The following is a 22596-nucleotide window of genomic DNA, read 5'->3' on the forward strand; positions in this document are numbered from 1 at the left end:
AGGGTGAAGCCGAAGATGTGAGGCAGCTTGTCCTCCAGCAGGGTCTGCCTGTTCGTGCCGTCCACATTGATGACCTGAGAGAGCAGCAGAGGACGACACGAAGAGGAAAACTTCACAACTTTTCTGAGAAAGAATCAGATCACACCATAACGTAGCTGCGAAAGTCAGAAAGAGAAAAAATTAACTGAATCACTGATTGAAAATGCTCCTAAAAGACCAGGGCTTGACATTTCTTTGGATTTCCATTGAACTCCTGCATGTATGGCCTTTGATTTGCTCTCTTTCACAGGAAGAAACATGAGAAAGTGTGGTGCCGTTGCTGTGATGGGCAGCTGTGGATCCAGCTATCTGTGTTGTGAATGCTCATTTAAATATCCATTCAGGAGGTGGGGGTGAGGAGGTGAGCAAACAGAAAAAAAATAAACCATTCACTTTGATGGGCCTCTGATCCGAGGGAGGTTCCTGACCCCGCCACAAAAAACCTATTCATTTATCACCGGGACACAATTAGACATGGCCATCCCAGTGAAAAGATGGCAAAGAAAATCAGTTTCTCTCCTCTCTCCTCCTCTCTTACTCTCTCTTCTCTTCTCAAGCTTTTTCAGCAAGAATTATGCACTGGGAGAGTGATCTTTTTTTTTTTTTTGTCCCCAACTTGTTTCATTTTAGGTGTGAGAATGTCTCATTTCTTGATGGACAAGGGGGGGTGAAAGACAAAGAGACAGAAAGAAAGCCAGCAGAAAAGTAACAAAGGTCTGATTGGACACGCAGGAAGAAGTCAGACTGTCCCAGGACAGTTCACATACGCTCACACACACACCTCCCCTGATAAACACAGCGGCACGTACAGGATGAATGAACGACGGAACCAAACGCTGAAACACCGAATCCAGAAAAGGCGCCGGCTTTTTCAGCCAACCTGAGCCCAAATGTTCACACCAACACCAAGTCAGACTGTTCTGGACGCCTGGACGGGAAAAAGCAGATGATGGAAAATACCTGCTGAGTAGAAACTCAGTGTTTCACTCCTCAACTATGCTTTACTTGGCTCCTGAGTTGATCCCAGCAGCGCCTCCCTCATTAACAACCACTCCTGAGTCCTGAGTCCTCACCGCTCCAGCGGCACTTTACCGCCACGGTGACGGCTGTCAGTTCTTCTCCCACACACACTCGCAGATACTCTGCGGTCAGAACACACACACGCATTCTTGACCCAGATCCATAAACACACACTGCTATCCGTTTTCAACACAACCAAACAGAGAAGTGAAGACACCGTGGGGATGTTTGCTTATGAGAGCGAGAGTTTCATAATCAGAGCAGTTTTCAGGAAATGTGCATCCTAAAACTGACCAGAGTGTGGAAATTGATATCCTGAAGCCGAACACAGGACTGATAATTCAGGTTCAGGCTGCAAAATGTAACTTCCTCTCTGCGAGTCGCCGCTACAAGCTGTGACGGTCTCAAAGCATATTTCCACCGTTAAGCATTTCACAACTGACACCTACCAAAAAGAGGGAGATATGAATGTGTAATAATATCATCACGAGTGAAAATGTATCAATAAAAAAACCAGACAGTGAAAAAATGATCAATAAAGTACCAGTACATGGGAACAGAACGGAAAATCATGACCACGTTCTGGGAATGATCTATCAAAACCTACCCAGCACAGTACAAGACATCTTCAGGCATCAGAATAGTGAGAAAGAGATGGATATTTGTTCAACATTTTCTTGGCGGACAGCAAAAACGCCACCAAAGAAAATAAATGTCTTTCACAGGTGAGGCAAACTTTAAATACATGGATGAGCATTACAGCCAGCATTTATTGCATGAAGAAGACAACAGCAGACGTCAACCTCAAGAAACGATTGTTTGTATCACGTTGTGAAAAATGGATTAACTGGATTTCTACTTCCAATCTCATAATAAAAATAAAAATAAATAAATAAAAGGTTTTATCTGCGTGCAGAGCTGAGTCAGCAGAAAAGTAAATGATCTTCCTACTGTGTCTCCAAACATGACTTCATTTTCAACACTTTCAGCTCTGCACTCCAGAATCACAGACACGTATGTTATGTTATGTAGCCATGTTATTAGACCGTTGAGCGGTGTTATTTTAATTTCGCTTGTGAAGACGGCATGGGGTTATTTTAAATGGAGAACTGCAGAAAAAGGCCATGAAAACATGGCAGATGGGAAAATCCACTCGTAGCAAGAAAAAACAGAAAGTTATTCTAACTGAGCAGAACTCAAGCAACCTGAATTGAAGAAAAAAGTACCTGACCATATTTTGACCAGAAAAAAAAAGAGTGTATGATGGATGAAACAGGGACGACAGAGAGCTGGCCGGATCCTGTGGAAACTCTGACTAACAGGTGATTCCATTATTCCTCCAAGACGAGAGCAACACGTGCAACACTCCCCAAAACCTGCAGAGTCAACACCACACCAACCCCCTAGCTCACGTTCACCACGAGATTCAGACATTAAAGTCTGAGATAAAATCATTTTAGACCATATTCACCTGATCTGCAGCAGAAAATGATCAATTAGTCCAGTTTCCTTCACACACACACACACTGATACTGCTCACCTAAAAACATCTGAAATCTGTGACACACACTTTGCATAATGTGAAGGACCAGTTTCAGGATTCAGCACTGACGGACTGGAAGAGCTGAAAGAGCTTATTCCGGGAACAAGAAGGATTCATATAATATTTATCACCGCACTGTATACATCCAACAAATATAGAGAACTGAATCACCCGCAGCGGAGCGAGCCGGTGAGGAGACAGCTTAGTTTGTGCTGTGCCTGTCACCGAGCTGGCTCCGATATGCATGTGTTTGCCTGTCTTTGGAAGCCTGTTCCATTATCACTATTGCCAGTGTTTTTTGAAAAAAGCTCTGTGATTCACAAAAACCATCTCAAATCGTCTTTCACGGCCCTCAGAGGGGATAAAGCACCGGGGCAGCGCAGAGCCTCCCGGAGGCCCGGCTCCTCACACGGCTACATTTCAATCTGGGGTTGAACCGATGCGCTCACAAACACCCCGATCAAAGAGGAAAACAAGTCACGTTTCTTCAATAAGTACAGACAGATTCTCGTCGGTTATTCTGGTTCATGTTTGACAGCAGTTCAGCTCAACGCTCTGTTAGCTCCTAACCTCTTCTTCGTCTCCTGTGTTCGTTTGTGGGAGTTTAAATTCTCTACATTTGCGATTCAAGGAATATATTCAACACTATAGGACAACTTCAGCTTGAAAATTGCTTGACAAAATCTCACAGATTTACTGGAGTTTGCTGAATAATGGATAAAGAACTGTGGTGTTTCATACTTGGGCACTGCAGGGCCTGTTTACATGACGATGTTTTCAAGCTAAAACGGAAAACTTCTGTTCCGTTTTGGAGTTTTTTTTGGAGTTTGCCACTAAAAACACAACTTTCAAGGTGGAGATTTTCCAAAATGCTCCGATTCTGTCTCCGTGGAAACGGAGAAAAACGCAACTTTTCTTAAATGCTGCACACGCGCACTGTGGCTGTAAGAAAACGCTCTTCTACACATGCTCAGTAGATACAAACAGTAATGAAAGAGTGTCATGACTTCCAGTCCAGATCCTCCAGGGACTCAATCCCTTTGAGCGTCCCTGTACCGCCGTCGTTGATTTTCACAGCATATCGTTCTTTGAACGACGTGAAAGTGGTTTTATTACAAAAAGGACGGACAGCACCCACGAGTGGCTCAACATGAAAACGACGTCGGTTTAAGTGTTTCTTCTGTTTCAGTGTAAACAGACACACCTTTCAGAACATTGCCGTGTGAACTCTGCGCAAACGACGCCTCTGTTTTTCAAAATAAAGAAAAAAGACTGAGGTCACTTTAAGAGAAATCGGACAAGAAGCCAGTTGAGGACCACACACAAATGTGGCCTGGACCCGATTTGTGCTATTTAGTCTTAAAACAAACAAAACATGACAATGGAGAATGGCCGGTTTTTATTTCTGTACCTTCGTTTTTCTCTCTCTCTCAATTTGATCCTCTTTCTCTTTGTCTTTCCTCTCGGAGCAGAACGTTCCCGGCCTGCGGTTCTTGTCCTTCTATCACTCTGCAACATGTAGATTTGTTCTCTTGTCAAAAGGTCAAATCAAATCTTTGCCACCTTGGAAGCTGGTTGTGCTGGAAGTTTCCTCCTGTTTAAAATGAGCATTTTTCACCTGCAACATGACCTCGGTTCAGCTCTGGATTTATTCTTCTCATACACTGCAAATGGCTCACAGTATGAAACCCAAGGCATAACGTACAAGAAATGTCCGAACTCTCAGCAGATCCTCATAAGTTTTCCATAAACAGGAACTAAAGCCACAGTGAAGCCTTTTCACAGCAAACCCAATCCCATTGGGACCAAATAAAATGTGAGTAATTGCTCACTGCAGTTCTATTACTGATTGAAAAGACGAACAAAACACTCCAGAATGAGACCACGGTTCTAATTACACCACAGTAATGGAGCCATTACTGGGTCGACGAGGTGTAAATCTGACAATTGTGATTTGTTTTCAGACTTCATGCATGTAAAAATGAAACAAAACTCAGCCTATTCATCTCACGTCTGCACACACGCACACACAAAATGGGTTTTCACATATTTTTGCTGACTGTCCAATGACTTTCATACATTTTTGTTACTACTACTAACCTCAGCTTGACCTTAAAACATGTTTAAAGTGCCCATAAAGTGTAAACAGATTCAAACCAGAAAACAGTAACACACACACACATACACGCAAACACGCACACACACACAATGAAAATGTCTTCACCCCCAGCAGCAATTCCTTTTCAACGGTATAAAAACAAGGCTGAAACGTGGAAAAGAAAAAAAAAAGAAGCCCTTTGAGGTGGGTCCTTTCACCCTGACAGAGGAGGAGGAGGAGGAAGAGGAGGAGGAGGAGGAGGGAGGGAGGCAGAGACCGAGCAGCCACTGCTTTTCAATTGGTAAGCATTCAGCCAGAAAGCTCAGGCATTCACTGTTTTGTAGTGGTCTTCCATATTCGCTTCTCAGCCGCGCTGAAAAATGGCCGAGCGCAAGTAGAGCTTCAAATTATGACGGAACAAAACACACAGCCGTCAACAAGAAAACAGAGAGCCCAAGTCAGACCAAACACAACACACCTCAAAGACGGGCAGAGAGTTGAAGAGCAGGGGAGAAATTACGATAGTGGAAATAAAGAACAGATTGGGGAGGGAGGGGGGAGGAGGGGGGGAGGAAGGAGGGGGCATGTAAATGCAGCAATGTCCCCAAGAAAAGAAGCCACAGCGTGTGACACTGACAGGGTGAAGGAGGGCGGGCGGCGCTCGCTTCAAAGGCTCTCCAGAGGTCTTGGTGAGAGGGGGAAGGGCGGCAGCACCACCCCTCGCCGTGCCTCCGCCTCGCTCCCCGCTCGCCCAGAAAGGAGCGCGAGCCGTCTGGCTGTGCGTGTTTACGTCCTCAGCACCAGGTGTCCGGATCACAAGCCTTAGACTCGTTGAGAGCCCATTTCTGGGGGTTTTATGTTGAGGAAAAAGGAAAAAATGTGATTCCCACCACAGAGGTGTGTGCATTGATGAAGTTTGTTCTTACTGTGACTGTCAACGCTAGAACTACCAGGTGCAGCAGAATCTGGACCAGGAGTCTGGACACTCTGGAGGAAAGCACCATCGTTATCACAGCTAAATCTCAAAGTACTGAAGGAATCTCACATTAACATGTCAACAGCATAACATGGTGTTTACAGCACCAAGAGCAGTCAAATATTCAGATTTTCAGTTTTACCGAATTGGCCAAAGTGTGGATGAGATCAGTGATTGTCTCCCATCACTGAACAGAACAAACAGAAAGGTTCTCTGGTTCTCTTCACGCTCACGTGGCCGTTTTTAAGAAAGGATCAAAAGATGTGAAAAAAGTTTAAAAAAAAAAACAAAAAAAAAAACAAGCAGAAATTCCTCCGTTCGGCATGTTAATTTAGACAAACTGCTCCGAGTTCAGCCAGAAGGACTCACACGTCCACAAGTCGGCTGCAGTGACACAAGCGAGTCTACAAGGGTTAGTTCCAAATAAAAAAACCAAAGTTGACATCTCTGAGAAACACTGAGTGCATCTGTGACTCGGTCTTTTCCAGGTCATGTCCCCCAAAAATGGGGAAAGTTCCACCGAAACCAGAAAGAAGAACCAACACCAACACTTTGATGAGAATTACACATCTGACAGCACGAAACGCCCCAAAAACACCAACACTGCACGAGAATTTTTTTTAACATTTAAAGAATTGTTTTCTGCTTCCTTTGAGCCAGTGGTATCAAATATAAAGCCCATGGGCCAAAACCGGCCCGCAAGACGCTGCAATCTGGCTCACCAAGAAAAGTGTGAAAACTTTTTTTAAACAAACAACACAACATTTGCACGAAAATGCAAACCAGCATTAGCCTCAAAGACAAGCAGTTCAATGCATTAAAGCTGACAGTCATACTCAATTCCGATTCTTTCCACTGGCCTGGAAGAGCAGTAGTTCGGTTCACATCATGTTAAGACCGTGCTTACGCCACACTGTACAATAACAACAACGTTTTCCTCCAGATTCTCCTGGACTCCATAGTTTTAGAGCTGACAGTCACCGTATTAACCATCCAACTTGGTCGTCTGTGCCGACATGTTTATAGCGTATCATTTCTCTGCGTGCATGTGTGTGTGTGGTTTCATGACAAAAACTACCAGCAGCACCTACTACTGGCCTGACACGCTCATTTCAGCATTTCTGTCACTTGATTTAAACTGAAATACATGATATCACAGCGACACTCAGCTTCCTGCTCATTTGGTTAGAAGAATTAAAAACATTTAGGGTGTTGACGTGTGTCCAGTCGTGTGTGTGTGTGTGTGTGTGTGCGTACCTCTATCTTGTCCGTCTTAGCGTCTCCCCAGTACAGCTTCCCTGCGGTGTGGTCGATAGCCAGTCCATTGGGCCAGCCCAGAGAGCTGTTGAGCAGGACCACTCGGTCCGTCCCGTCCAGGTTGGCTCGCTCAATCTTGGGGTGCTCCCCCCAGTCCGTCCAATACATGTATCTGAGGATATATCAACATAACGGTAAACAAGCGAGCATGGCTAAGCTTCAGCTACACAGGACGGGTGTCAAACGGTAATGGTGTTTATTTTAGACTTATATAACTGTGTTTCAGATTCACCAGCCCAATACGTTCCCACTCTTTTGCATGAAAGAATCACAGCGAGGTCAGTTTGAATGGAATGTCCAGCCCGCCGCCGCCTCCTTCAATCTCCTTGACTAAATATAGCGTTGACCTCAGAGTCCCTACCAGCCGCCGCGGCCCTCCTGGGAGAGTCACATTAGACACCTACCCGTTAACGGGGTCCAGGACAATGGCTCGGGGTTCATCCAAGTTCTCAGAGATCAAAATTTTCCGGAAGGTTCCGTTCAGTCTGGTAACCTGTAAACACCACATGACAGTCCAGAGTTAATGCGCAATGAAATATAGTTTAAATTTACCAACCCAAGGGTCCGCAACACGTGGCTCCGGAGCCTTTCTGTTGCTCTCACTGAACTATGTCTGCACAAACAGTTTTTTATTTGGGTTCAGTTACACTGCAAAGCTGCTCTCATCCCTTATTTGAAGATTAAAGTGATAAATGAGACACTTAAATTAAACATTTTATTAGTTTTAGATCTAAAATAGTCTTCAACTGCTGGCTGAAGAATATCAACAGTTCTTGAATTTTAGAAATTTAATATGACTTACAAGTTTGTGTGAATATAGAAAAACTATTCACGCACAAGTTTAGACCTGTGTTCTGTTCTGGAAGACAAAAATGGCTCGTTTATGAAGCTTTAAAAGCTTCAGACGCACCTCGATGCGGTCGGTGCCGGTGTCGGTCCAGTACAGGTTTCTGGCCACCCAGTCCACGGCGATCCCGTCGGGATGGGCGAGTTCGGTGGTAACCAGCACCATGGCGTTGCTGCCGTCGATGTACGACCGGCGGATGGCCCGGACCTCGTCGTCCGTCCAGTAGACGTAACCCTCCACCGGGTCATAGTCGATCGCGATGGCGTGGCGAATGTCATCCACCTGCAGGGACAGCGGAGGGATTCTGGACGCTTCAGGGTCTGATTCCAACACGACGAGACTTCACCGGGAAGTCAGGGTGTTTTTACCTGCAAGACGATGTCAGTGAAGTCTGGGAGGTCCAGAGAGATTCTCCTCAGGTCCGTCCGTCGAGCCAGCAGCAAAACCTGCTCTGCACCTGCACGAAACAGAGAGCTTCATGAAGCCACGCGACTTCACGGCATTTCTAAAGCCATGTCTTAAGGAGTGAAAGCAAAAAAAAGCCCTTCTCCTATATTAGATAATGTTGTATTTCATGAATTTGAGTGTTAAGAATGATTTAGTTCAGGGGCCACATACAGCCCAATTTCGTTCTGAGTGGGAAGAACCGGTAAATAACCGGTTCCATAAACAACCTTTAAATTTAAGCTTTAAATTTTGTCCGTGTGGTGGTGCAGAGGAAACGTGATGAAACAGTTGATATTTTTATAAAAAAATAAACTATTACTACTGAAACTCTCTACAATTTCAACATAATTCTGATTTTAATGAAAATTTCTAGTGTAAAATACAGTGAAAAATTCAATAAATTCCTTTAGCTGTTGCATCATGGGTAATTTTACAAACTTACTGTAACAGTAAGGCTAATGTTAGCTTGCTATCTTTCATAACAGCATCACTGATATCTCAGTTGGGGTCTCGGTGTTTTTTTTTTTGTCTCTGCTACTCTTAAGCAAATTTGTTTAATAAAAACATTCCTTTGAAATTTTTTGCGGCTGATTTGGAGCCTCTTGTGAGCTGGTTTTGGCCCACGGGCCTTATGTTTGACACCCCTGTTTGTTAGCGACTGGCTAAGCGAGCGGAGGGCCCGGAGCGGCTCTCACGCATGTTAAAACCAGCAGACGGTTAAATGAGCGACCCGTCGCTGCCGCCGAGCTGCTGTGCGATCTCCGCTCCTCGGAGACCAATTCCAGCCTGTCCTGGAGCGCTGCTCACTGTCCTTCCCTTTCTAATCCTCTTTCCCTCATTTTGACTTCTAAACTTGACAAACAATCAGCCTCTCTTCTGCTCGCAGCCTCCAGGAGGGGAGCTGCGATGCATCCCAACGACCCTGCGCCACAGCCCGGCGAGAACACTCCTCAAGAGGTACTTCAGGTTTTATAGCAGCCAGATTTTCATATTTTTCACCAAGTTTTCCAAGTATGTATCTTTTAAAATACTAAATAATAAAGCTTTTTGGTTTATTTCCAACAAGCACAGTCCTTTTTATGCATCATTACAGTACTGAGGGCTTTCCTTCATGCTACTTTGATAATTCAATACCTTATTGAACTAATGGCAAACTATAATAATGTCATTGGCTCAATTATTTCATCACACTGAGTTTATTGCATTTAAAATGGCCAAAGTAATTCCATTACTGGCCTTTATGACATTGCTAGTTAAGCCAGCAAATTTCAAATTGGAGCTAAACGCATCAATAATATCACTTTTGGCTTCTTTCTTGTGACCTATAGCGAGAAAACAAAGGGCTCTTCTGTCCCAAGGCATCCTCCACTGTTTAAGCTCGTATCATGACAGATAATTATGTTTTTCTTTGTCTCTTAAACTTCTAAAAAGCCATGGCTGGACAGCAGAAATAGAACACAGAAATAGAATGCACATTTCCAGTCTTTCTATGAAATCACACAATGAAAAATGGATCTGTGGCTCCCGAATAAAAACACACAGCTCTGCTTTTTCTGCAATATTTTCATCTCACAACCAAACCAAAACAGGCGTCTCGCTGCTTTGGCAACAGTCGCATTTGCTGAGAAGTATGTTCCATTAATGAACAGAAACGTAAAACATGTTTGATTCTGCTTTTCTCTTCACTTGACTTCATTCTGAGACAAAGACCCCTGAAACACACACACACACACACACACACACACACACACACACACACACACACACACACACTTTCCCCCGCGCCCTCCGCTTGCAGCACAATAACAAACGCCTTCAATTTAACCAGCCAAGCAAAACAAATTAGAAGCACACACACACACTCACACACATACACACACACACACAGTCGAATAGGCTCACACAATAGAGCATTGTTATTTTTATTGTGAACGGTGGCTAAGTGATTGGTTGGCATGCTTCATTCACATGTAATACTTTCACAGAACGCAAGCTAATAGAGACAAACTGACACAGCGTTGTGTTTTCGCAGAATAAGGCGCTATTGTTTCAGCATCGTGGGAATCAACATGGCCGCCCGTCCACCAGCGCTCCACAGTGCCACCGCACAGGCCAGTGTTCTAACTTGTTTTTCAGCTGATCCACACCGTGCACACTCACTACGCCGCGCAGCAAAGACAACGGTACCCGTGGGTCAGAAGCGGCTCACACTGAGCACAGCTGGGAGGAGCCACGTTATTTCAACGAAGCACACACAGGAGTACCACAGGGCTGAGTGCTGAGCCCCTTTCCGTTACTCATTCTTCACCCACGACTGCAGGCCTGTGCATGGACACAACTCCATCAGGACGTTTGCAGACAATACGACGTTGATGAGCTCACAGGGAGGAAGTAGAGGATCTGGCTGCTCGACGCAAAGACAACAACCTGCTCCTGAACAGCACCGAAATAAAGTTGGGGTTCATCCTGAACATCAGGAAGGAGACTGGGAGACATTAGGTGTATGCAAATGTATTCATTGACTGACTGTGGATGGAATACCAGACTTAAAAAAAAAAAAAATCTGATAAAATAAATTTTAAATAAATCCTAGTCCACTCACAGTTGGTGAGACTCAAGGACGAGAAAAGATTGCTGTTATTTAGAAGAACAGAATTCAGAGCAAAAAGATTAACATCATCTGCATAAGTGTTTGCATTGATCATAAATCACAGTGTTATTTGCATGTTATCATATTCACCTGATTCTGTGCAACTTCAATTTAAGTCAGAGTTGAAAGCGACAGTATTTCTCACTGTTAATCTTCAAGATTTACATCAAATTATTATATAAGTTTTTGCAGAAAATGGTGCAAACTACAAGAAAACATGAATCCAGTCTTCATTGTACAATAGAAGGCATTTTCTCATATCTAACTGAGCACAAAGTCATGTGACACAAACTTTTATTGTTGACTGAGGTCCTCGAATGATCAGAATCCATCTTTTAATGCCTCCTTCCAGCAGGATTATGAACCATTTCATCAAGCTCTAACCACTTCAAACGGCAAACAGCCTCCACAATCACCAGATCTCAAACACAGCGTCTCTGACATGTTTCAGGAGCAGAAGATTCACACTGTGAGAGCACAACTCTGAAAACGGGAGTCCAGCCTGATTCCAGCTGTTTAATCATACCAGTGAAATGAGTCGGTGTACCTGGCTTGCACGTCTTTCCGTCAGCCTTGAGCTGGACTCCGGTGGGGCAGCCGCAGCTATAAAAAGGTTCCACTGGAGAGAGGAGGCAGAGGTGGCTGCAGCCTCCATTTTGGAAGCTACAGGGAGTCCGGACTGTTGTGAAAGAAACACAAATATAAAGATAAATCAAAGCGCGCCCGGTGGTTTGTGGCCCCGGCTCCCTTCTGTCAGAGAACGTTGGACTTACTGTCGGGCTGTCGGTAAGGCTCCAGAACCTGGATGTCCATCGGAGAGTAAATCCCATTGAGAATCTCTCTGGTTTTGTCGCCACTGTTCTTGTTGCAGGCGTGGATGGAGCGCGTCTGCCAGTCGGTCCAGTACAGCGTGTCCTCGGACAGCGTGAGAGCAAAGGGATGGGTCAGGGTGCCCTCCACCACTGTCTCACTGCAGAATGGGAGAAAAACACGTCTGCGTCACGGATTTTTATAACATCTGGAATATAAAAATCATATGGATGAATCCGCCAGTACTTGGTAGAGCGGCTCAATATAGGGCAATTTCATCTGCTGCGCTACAAGGATATCAGCCATCAGCAATAAACTAAGATCATTTTAACGTGAAGGCTTCACGGATGTGCCTCTGTGGCTCAAAAGAACTCCCAATCCAGTCAAAGCAGCGGTGCGGAGGTGTAATGTGGTCACAAAATATCTAATGTTCCCGAGATACTTGGAAACACGTTATTCTGAGTGCTGCGGCCGCAGAAAAGTGCTGACTGGTGAAAAAAGAAAAAAAAAGAAAACAGAGTGAGTAGCTGATGTAACATCCAACATCATCAAACAGCGTCCATCTGGGCTCAGATCAATAATCCCTTCACTGCCACGCTGTACAACAACTATCACTACAGAGATGAGCTGCCTGGAGCCAACAGTGGTCTCCAGCAGAATACACACACTCTCTTATTCCTTAATGTGTGTGTTGTGAGCAGGGTGAATATGGTTCAGTGGAAAGTGAAGTGTCTTCCAGTCCTGAGGTTAGTGGTTCAATCCTTCATCTCAAGTGTTGTTGGGCAAGAAACTAACTCAAAGTTTGTGTTGTTGGTGTGGGGGACGACTCACACTTCTTCTCTCTGAAGCTTTTTTTCTCTCCCTCACTTTCTCTGGTTGAAACAAAATTGAGCACAGTAAAATCTCACAAGGTCTATGTTTCGTTTCTGAAATTGTTTCACAACACCTTGTCCTGATATGTGTTGGTACGTCCATGACGCAGCCAGAAACGTCAAAGAAGTTATCATATCAAAGCTGCTTTATCCTCACTGAAAACTCCGATCAAAGTTTCACTTCATTACAATTTTTGTTCTTTCCAATTTTTGCTTTTCATTCCAGAACACACCCCAAAAAAAACCCAGAAGGGCTGGTCAATCAATGGAAAACAGAAAACAGACTGAGCAAGGCTCCGTACCGTGCCGATCCATCCAGGTTTGCTCTGTGAATGAAGCTGAGCTTGGCGTCAGCCCAGTACAGCTTCTGCTCCAGCAGGTCGATGGTGAGGCCGTTGGGCCAGTATATGTCTGCGTTCACAATCACCTTCCTGAAAAAACCAGAGAAACCACAGCGTAAAGACCTGGACTGCACGCTCACGCGCACGCACGACCGACCGACGCTCCAGTGAATACAGACAGCTTCATAAGCGCTGTACCTGTTACTGCCGTCCATGCCAGCTCGCTCTATCCGAGGCTCCTCGCCCCAGTCGGTCCAGTACATGTAGCTGGAGGGGGAAGGACAGGACATATGTGAGGCGACTTGTACCGCCTCCGTACAGCGTCTCCAGTATGATACTGCTTTGTGTTATAAGCTAACTTTCACCAAGTTCAATGTTTCTTCATTGGTTTTCTGTGATTATAGCTAAAAACTGATCTTTACCAACATTCATTCTGTCGAAACTACGACTAGTGATCACGTTTTTCATTACTTATTGCCTACTTAATGTGATAAACTTACAAGTGATTGTAAAGTTCTCTCACATCTATACATTTATTACAGTTTCTCAAGAAGTAAATGTGGAAATCAGCTGTTTTTGGTAAATTAATCCAAAGATGAGTATGAATCTATTATTTTCTTTTTACTTACATTAATATTTTTGTAGTTTGTATTTGATTTTAGTTTATTTCATTTACTTTCACAATTAACATTTCACTAAAGTTTACTACTTCAAGGTTTTACTGTTCTGCAATAGTTATGTATGTATGTTTCTGATTTTATTTTCTAAATAATGAATAGCTTTCATGTACATTTCATGTACATTTTATGAAGCGACATGAGGCTATAAGCTGCCAATCATACTTTGATCGTTTCTCATCAGAATCATGTTTTTCTGTCATGTAACTTCAAACTCTACAACTGATAAAGACATTTACACTTTGGAGATGTTGTGAAGAAGTTGAATACTTATAATCCTATAAAATGACTGATCATTTCTCCAGTTTCAACGTGCGTCTGCCATGTTTCCACTGACGGTATCGGCTTTACTCTGCTTTATTCGCATTTCTGTGTGTTTCCACTGAGTAAAACATTCTTGGTGCTACTTTTTTTGGTGTCTGCTCCCTCGGTTTGCCAAAAAAAGCAGCTAACGTTAAGAGTACTCGAGCTTGTAAAAGCTCCCTGATACAATCCTGCAAGTGTTACATAATATCAACAGTCAGCAGCGGGTCGATAAGAGAGAGGAGAGGACGGCCGATGTCGGCGGTTTGGACATTCTTTAATATTAATGAGAACGACAAAAGTAAGACAGAATGTAAATTATGCTCTGACAAAATATGAAGACAAGGAGAAAAACAGTTGTTAAAACACCCGAAACATAATCAGCAGAGACACGGTTGAACGGAAGGATTTCACTCTGAGTCGAGCTACATGCTGAAGAGTTTCAGGGCTCACACACCAGCAATGCTACATGCTAAACATGATTACAGAGTGACTGAAACACAGCGTGTGATGGTACACAGCAAGCTTCGTTCGGTCTATACTCTGCAGTACGCGCAGAACAGTGCGAAACGTCTACACACAGCCTTATACTGCAGATGCAGCAGCACACTGGAGCCTTCAAGGCTGCTGGAGGTGTGCATAGCGTCAAGGCGGCTGCATGGCCTTCGTGCATCAGCTGCATACTCTGTATCGGCAAGTAGCCAAATTTAGTACCTATACTTATGCTGGTAGTTTAAAAGAAGTGGTGTTGGTGCATCCCTGGTGTGCAGAATGTGTAGGTGTGGTGTGTGCGTTTGTGTGTGTGTGGTTACCTCTGGGCTGGGTTGAGGGCGATGGCTCTGGGCTGGTCCAAATCCATCCAGAACAGAACCTTCCTGGAGGTGCCATCAAGATTTGCCACTTCGATCCGATTGGTCTCCGAGTCAGTCCAGTAGAGTTTTTTACCCAACCAGTCACAGGCCAACCCGTCCGGACTGTCCAAGCCCGACACCACCACAGTCTGGCCCGTCCCCAGGGCCTCCTTCAGGGCTGCAGGCGCACAGGGGGGGGGAAAAACACATGAGCGTCTTCCGAACACTGAGATCTGAGTGCTCGGCCTTCAGGAAGCGCTCTTACAGTTGGACGACTGGTTCCAGTGTGTCTGCTTGATGGCTTCCTCACTGACATCTGTCCAAAATATCAGGCCCTCGGCGTACAGGAAGTCCACCGCCGCCGCATCTTCCAAATCACTTACGACGATGGCCGACTCACCGCGGACACCTTCCGCGTCCACCAACCGCACGTCCCGCCGGTTGGCGAACAGGAGAAGCGGCGAGCCTGGGGAGGAAGCGACACAAAACATCTGAATCGCTCCACGCAAGGCCTTCCTCCATCACAGCACTCCCCTGCAGGCAGCGCAGACTGAAAAACACACTCCAGAATGTTTTTATTGCGACGCACTGCATTCACTTTCACTGCAGACGACACATGGGTCCATTTATCCATCAGACCAGAGGATGCTGATGAATGAGTCAACTCCTCAACCCAGATAAACACAGAAGAGTCTATTTGGCTCCAAACACCTTAGAGACAAACAAACCCAACATATAAACACTGCGGAGGGTTTTTAGTTTAAATGCTCTTACTAGCGAGCGAAGTGAGGGATTTTTTTCACTGCCACTCTGAGCAGGCCTGCGTTCTTTCACCTGCGTAATCTCAAATCAGGAACGTGCTGCCTCAGACTGAGGTCCCGTTTACTCAACACTTCGAGTCAAAATTCATGTTTTTTTTCTGTGTTTTTTTTCCCTTCGTATTTGTCCGACAATGCTTTGGAAAAGCTGTAGTTTTCATGGTGGGCCACTTGACGGATGCTGTAGTTTGTTTTTATTATTAATCAACACACATGCAACATTTCGCTATAAGCCAACACGCAAAACATTACAAAAGTTTCTGGCTTCACTTGAAAACGTCACGTGAAGTAGACCTTAATCTGTTCCTTCGACACTGGAATATTGTAATTTCTTATTCCCAGAGTGTCCAAATGACTCTTTTGAATGTCTCCACAGGCAATTCAGTCGAGAATTCTAACAGATTTTCTTCCATTTATATTCTGTTGCAAATTTAAAATCTATCTCTCAGCCCTCAGGAATTTCTTTACCAACCGATTCATTAAGGAAAACAATCTTTCAAGGGTCAAAGCAACTTTGACCCTCAATCATCTTGGGGATTAAAACCCTTCGACTATCACTTTGATTATCTGAAGTCACTGTTAAAACAAGCATTCGGTGGTTATTTAAGGTTTTCTATCAATCTGTAACCTATCAAGCGTCAGATTTAGTGTCATTCCAAACTCAACCACATGATCCCGGAACAATATGCAGAAACAATAAAGTGGAATCCTGAAATTTAACCTTGTGACACTTTGTCAGAGTCGTGCAGCTCACTGGATCGTTCAACAGATTTTCTGGAGGCATTGTTAATCTCAAGTTGCTTAATCTAATTTAATTCTCTCAGAGAGGAGATGAAGTTCAACTTGTGGAAAAAAAAAAAAAAGAAAGAAGTTGGAAAACTTGAGAATGTCCCAGAGGTTGAAATAAGTTCATCTTGCAGCATTATGAAGTGAAAATATTGCAACACACAAAGCTTCAATCTCAACCAGTACTTTGCAACCGACGTCCTGCAAACGATCGGAATTAAAGGGGAAATTATATCTTTAAAAACATCTCTTACAAATGAGCGATGGAGCAATCTCCTTACTTTTAAACCACAACTGCTTGTGAGCCTGAATCAAAGACGCGTTTTGTTTACCAGTTCTGTTCTGCTCGCTGCTACATCTGTACACATGTCACAGTCCAGCGCACATCCCCGACATACCAGGCCCGCTCTGGCAGAGGAAAAACGTTAGTGTGCGACGGAGCCGCAGCGTTGGGGCGTCCTCCTCCCCTCCCCTCCCCCCCCCCCTGCTGCTGCAGGCGGCGGCGGCGGTGGCAGCAGCTGCCCGAGCGCCTCCGGGGACGCCTGTGGTTTTGGTCTGGCAGGCCAGCAGAGCAGCTACGATGTGGTTTGGCACAGCGGGGCTCCTGTGCGTCCGCGGGATTAAGACACACAGCGCCGGGCCGGCCCGGAGCAACACCCAGTCCTGACAGGAGGAGCGGCGCTGCCAGCCCAGACTCAACTGTCCTTTGAAAAACTGTAGCGAAAGCGGCAATTTGTGAGAAACTACAGGGTGACCGTTTCATTCAAAGTCAATATCGCAAAGGAACGAATGGAGTTAAAAAAAACAACAACTAATATTTACTTTATCTGCAAACCAATTCAACCAAGTGCAGCAGATTCAACCTCACCCACAAACAAAAAATACGGCTCTTCCCGTCCCTCATGACCCTGACACTTATGTAAGATTTATAAACAAAACAATAAATGAACTGTGAGGATGTAGCAGTTAGCACACATTATGGTGACAATGTTCCAGGTTGAGACCCTGTTTACAAGTAAAATGTTGTGAATTTTATGTTTTCATTACAGAAGAGTTTCACTTTTTACGTCTTCACTTCACAACACACTGACTTCACTGAACGCAGCAAAATGAGGCCGCGCTCATGCACTCGCTCACACACACACACACACCTACGTGTAATTTGTAGTCATTAATTAACTGAACATGTAGGAGGAAAGCAGCTACAGCCCAGCATGCACCGGGAGACCCAGGAGCCCCGCTGCTCTGCAGCTTGTGACGTATGTTTACAATATGTGCTCAAGTCACATTCCTGCTGCCAGACACAGCAGCGCGCTCATTCTGTCCTGCTGCTGTGATTTTTGGCTGCACTTTGGATTATTGACCTCGCTAATCCTCCACAGAACAATACATTTTTCTTCAATGCTTTCACGTCTCGTCTGTGACCCTGAAGTTTACGGCAATGCCTCTTATCGATGGTTTTACTGACTCTGCTTTGTTACTAGATAAAAGCTGTCTGTCCTTTGTGTGTGTGTGTGTGTGTGTGTAGTTCATTTGTGACACAGACCATATAAAAAGTACAGATGAAACACAACTGTCACACCTCTGAAAGACTCTGGCCCTTTGGTGTGTTTATTTGCTTCTAGCAACCTTCTGCATGTTCGACCGCTGAATTACAATTTGTCGGTGAGGAACGGCGCTAACGCACTTCAGCTACAAGCTGTTGAATTGTTCCATCATAAATAAGCACATGAAACGGTCAAGGCTGACGGAACAGCTGTAAGTAGCATCGCTACAGTACATTTCAACAGGGTTTGAAGTGTCTTTTTTTTTTTTTTTTCAAGAAGCCTCCTTCGTCTTTATTAAATTGTTTGGTTAATACAGATCGTAATTCAGGGGGAGTCAGTGGGTTGATGTGGACGCTCCACCATCAGTCAATCATAAACACCGAGCACGGTCACTGCCTCCGACGGGTTTTCATTCAGTCACACAGGACAAAGAAACTTAGTGTAAAACCTGCCCGATGGGAGTTCTGTTGTTTTTATTATATTTTTCTTTTTAAATCAAAAAAGGAAAAAAAAAATTACAAACAAAAAAAAGAAAGAAAACATCTGTAGTGTGAAATCTTTTTCATATTTTGACATATGTTACATTACTTCAATTTTACAAAAGTGCAAACAGATCAGCGTCGTTTTGTGATCTCTCTATAAGCCATGGCATGTGGGACTCAGCCGTATTCAGAGGAGTAAATCCTTGTCTTGGACCTCGGCGCCATCAGTCCAGCTACACTGGCAAAACCAAAAGCAACTTAAACATCACTGCTATTTCTTAGAAGCGGGGCAGATTTTCAATACAAGGTCCTGAGCAATGAATATTGTAATGATTATGGCACACATTGTTTTTGGTCCATCCATAGACACAGACATCGTTTTGTTTTTTTCTTTTTAATGCTTAAATAAGTCTTGTGTGGATATACAATGTGCACTGCTGTGTCGCCCCCCGTCTGTGTCCCTCACACTCTTTTATGTTGGTATCGGTTGAAAGTCGTGTATCATGGCAATACTGGACAGGGTTTGAAGTGGATTTGCACCGGCAGCACTGAGGCTCACGTGAATTACAGAGTTCATGTGTCAGTCTGGGTTTGATTCAGCCGCACAGAGAATCCTAATAAAATCTGTGAAATCATGAAACAAACACCAATATAGGCATCGAAATCCACGCTGCAACTTATTGAAGATACTTATGTAGACGGGGGAAATGGTACGACTGCACATGAGCACTACGGCCACAGTAAATCATTCTTTAGCTCATGGGTCATGTTCAGTAGACAGACAGTAAGAACGTTTTGCTCCAGAGTGTCATGACTCCCAGTCCACATTCTCCTGGACTTGGTAGTCTGCTACATTACAAGAACAAGGATTAAGCCGTTGTCTGTTCTTGAGTTTTTGACCACAGAAAGATCAATTTTTCAATGGTTTGTTTCAAATGTGAGAAAAAAAAACTGTGATGCAAAACTTGTCAACCTTGCATCATCTGCTCTGCACCCATATTTATATAAAACCTGTTGTACATCACGTCCACAAGCATTTTGATAAACCTTTGTCAATGATCTACTATTAGTGTGTGTGTATGTGTGCAGGTTGAACACGTTGACATATTTTCACTGGACAAATCATTAACAACTAATTAGGGTCAGAATTGTAGCTTTTTCACAAATTTTTAATGGAAAACTGAGTGTTTTCAAAATGTAGCCATGTAAACACAAAACTTTTCTGAAATGAAAACACAGAAACGATACATTCTCACTATGGATGTTGTGGAAACAAGACCTCAAGCTGGTGCTGTGCAAAAAAACAATTGATCAAAGTTAATATTTTGAAAAATCTTTAACATTTCTTTTTTTGTTTTTTTAATCCCCATCGACCCAACATATGTTATATTGTAATAACGTTTTTTGAAAGAGAGAGTCTTCATCTCTAAACAGATCAAAGTGGAGTGTGGTATGGTCAAATTCCTGAAAATAACTACATGTTTGTTAGTTTAAAATAAGGTAAAGGGAAAAAAATGCATGGGTCCCAAATGATGATCTTAAATCTAATTTGATTCAGTTTCATTGGAATGCAAGCTACAGATTTATTTAGATAACAACAGTTTCTAAGTTGTTCTGTCTTCACTCTAAAGGTTAAACACCCTGCGTTGTTCTGGAAGAGTTTCATTTATCTGGACCAAAACTGCATTTTTTTGGTGGTAAAGGCTGCAGACCCCTGCACCATACGAAATCAATCATTTGGTGGGAATTTAAAGAAAGAAGCTCTTTTTGTTTCCAAAACCCCCACAAAACCTTCCTTTCTTTAGGATTCGGTGCTGCAGAAGTACCTGCAGATAATGGGGTTTTATTTCAGAGCCCTGAACTCAGTTTTATGAAGACCGCTGGGACTTCTGGGGGTGAGGACATTTTGTTTTTCCAGAACTTTATGAGGCACGGTTCTAGTGAGGTTTAACCCTCGGTTTATTGGGTCTCGTGGTTGTACGGGTTCAGTTTTGATGTGTGGGTCGGGTTAGGGGACGCTTTGTGTGTCAAGTCAATGCATGTCCTCACAAAGATAACAAGTCTGTGTGTGTGTGTGTGTGTGTGTGTGTGTGTGTGTGTGAGTGTGAGTGTGTGTGTTATTGTTCAAGGGGGTGGGGGTGAAATGAAAAGAAGGGTCCCAAAAGAAGTTTTTTTTTTCTTTTTTTCAAAAGGGGAGGCAGAATGAGGATCCTGTTAAGATGGGCTTTGATAAAATGTAAAGCGAGGGGGCCTGTTAGCTTTCCTCAAGCAGAACAAAACAGGGAAACTGTGGGTTCTCAGTCAGAACTGAGTTTAAGGTAAAGGTGTTCAGGCGAAAGAAAAAAATACAAGTCAAAGCCTTTTCTGAAAACACATTTGTTTTACACCCACCAACGCCACCATCTCCTTCCATTCATCACAGTCTTCGCTGGAGACATGGATTGAGGTTCTGTGGGTTGGTTAAAGTCAGGATAATGGTTACAGGCGAGCAGTTATGGGTTATGAATGCAAGTCGACGTCCTTACTTAACATGTAACGCTTTATGTTTCTGACCGCCTCTGGTTTACGGGCCTCCTCTCGACCCCTGACTCCTTCTAACCCTTTCCTGCTCTCATTCCTGTTGCTGTCTCCCCTGACCTTCCTCCTCCTCCTCCTCCTCCTCTTCCTCCTCCTCCCATCAGGCCTGTGTTGAACCCAGGCGGCACAGAATCTCCTCCAGTTTCACAGCGGAGCGGCACAAACAGGAACAGATATCCATCTCTCGCCGACATTCCTCCTCAGCGGCGTTACCATCTCCTCTCCTCAGTTTCCCTTCACCTCATCACGCTGCAGTGTGTCACACTTGTTGAATAACCTGAACTGAAGGACATGTGTCAGTGAGTTTTGACTGACTAGTCAGATATGGCTCAACGTTTCTATCAGGGAGGCACCAATATCACTTTTTCACCTGATCTGGTCTCGATGCCTCCCTCGTTTCTACAGTTACTGAAGGACTGTTACCTGTTCCCAGTCAGTCTTCTGTAGTTTTACATGCTTTTGTGTTTTTTCTTTGTATTTTGTGCCGAGTGCCCAACTTATGTGGCGTAAAGTACAACTTCTCCTGATTCAGAGTGAGATAGAAGTGGAAGAAAGCCAGGGAGCTCGCAGCTCAACAAGATTTTAATATCGCTTACGCCACATTTTACTGCTGATCAGTGTAAAACTGTGGCAGGGTTGTGTACGGAAATGCCCAGATTTTTACTTGAAATTGCAACTTTCATTCCAACCCAGGAATTGAGACTTCTCTCTCTCTCTCCCTCTCCTTCTCCTTTAACTGATTAAAACATGGTTCCTTGGTCGCAACACACAACTGCCTCCACTACATCCTCATAATGTAACGTTCTGTCACATTTTTAACAGGCCAGATGATCATAAGAAAGTAACTGTTACACCAGACTTGTAAAGAAACAGTATTTAAGACGTCAACAGCCGCTTATGCTTGCTCATGTGGATCTGTTGGGTTTTCTCTATAAAAGCGTCTAGAGATGACTATGTTGTAATTGGCACTTTATAAATAAAGCTGCATGGACTGAGTATCGACTGATCTCAGTACTTTCCCAATCTGATACTTACATTGTTATTGCTATATAACAAATATAATTATAAAAAACAATTAATTAAAATGGTTAAAAAAAAATCTGCAATTTGAAAAGAAAACAGATGATTACATTTCCATTAGTCTGCGTTGTTTTATTTTGAAAAATGCTTCACTTCTATCAATGCTTTCACAGTTTGTGTTGAGTAAAAGCCGTCCGTGGTGCAAAGGTTCCTGCTCTGTAACACCTCAAGGCTACAATCTGGGACGACATCTGTGTCCGCTGGATTTCCTGATTTATTCAATCAAAAATCGCTGATATCGGTCCCGATTCAATATTCACCAATCCAACTGGGACATACTTCTTGGCGCATCTTATCCCTTCCCTGTTCAGCCAGTGATACTGAACCACCCCCTCCCCCTGCAGGCCCCCGGACGGCCTCTGTGGAGGGCTGATTGGTCGAAACCTCCCTCTGAAGCTGAACTCCGGTGAATCCAGACACTCTGACCAATAAAAGCTCTGGGCTCTTTCCTAAATATGCTCTAACCTCTGAAGTGGTGGTTTTCTCTGACATGTGTAAATCTAATTTTGATAACC

General features: G+C 43.9%; 1 protein-coding gene across 1 annotated transcript in view; it reads right to left on the reverse strand.

The window, feature by feature from the left end:
- Positions 1 to 22596, reverse strand: part of lrp5 (low density lipoprotein receptor-related protein 5) — a 40722-nt gene that overhangs the window by 12529 nt on the left and 5597 nt on the right. The window contains 11 exon segments of the mRNA XM_030096153.1: positions 2 to 74; positions 6934 to 7105; positions 7398 to 7486; positions 7904 to 8122; positions 8209 to 8297; positions 11485 to 11616; positions 11711 to 11907; positions 12922 to 13050; positions 13159 to 13227; positions 14753 to 14969; positions 15057 to 15257. Of these exon segments, the coding sequence (XP_029952013.1) occupies positions 2 to 74; positions 6934 to 7105; positions 7398 to 7486; positions 7904 to 8122; positions 8209 to 8297; positions 11485 to 11616; positions 11711 to 11907; positions 12922 to 13050; positions 13159 to 13227; positions 14753 to 14969; positions 15057 to 15257 (1587 nt within the window).

The sequence above is a fragment of the Salarias fasciatus genome, chromosome 7, assembly GCF_902148845.1.
Source record: "Salarias fasciatus chromosome 7, fSalaFa1.1, whole genome shotgun sequence".
NCBI classification, from domain to species: domain Eukaryota; kingdom Metazoa; phylum Chordata; class Actinopteri; order Blenniiformes; family Blenniidae; genus Salarias; species Salarias fasciatus.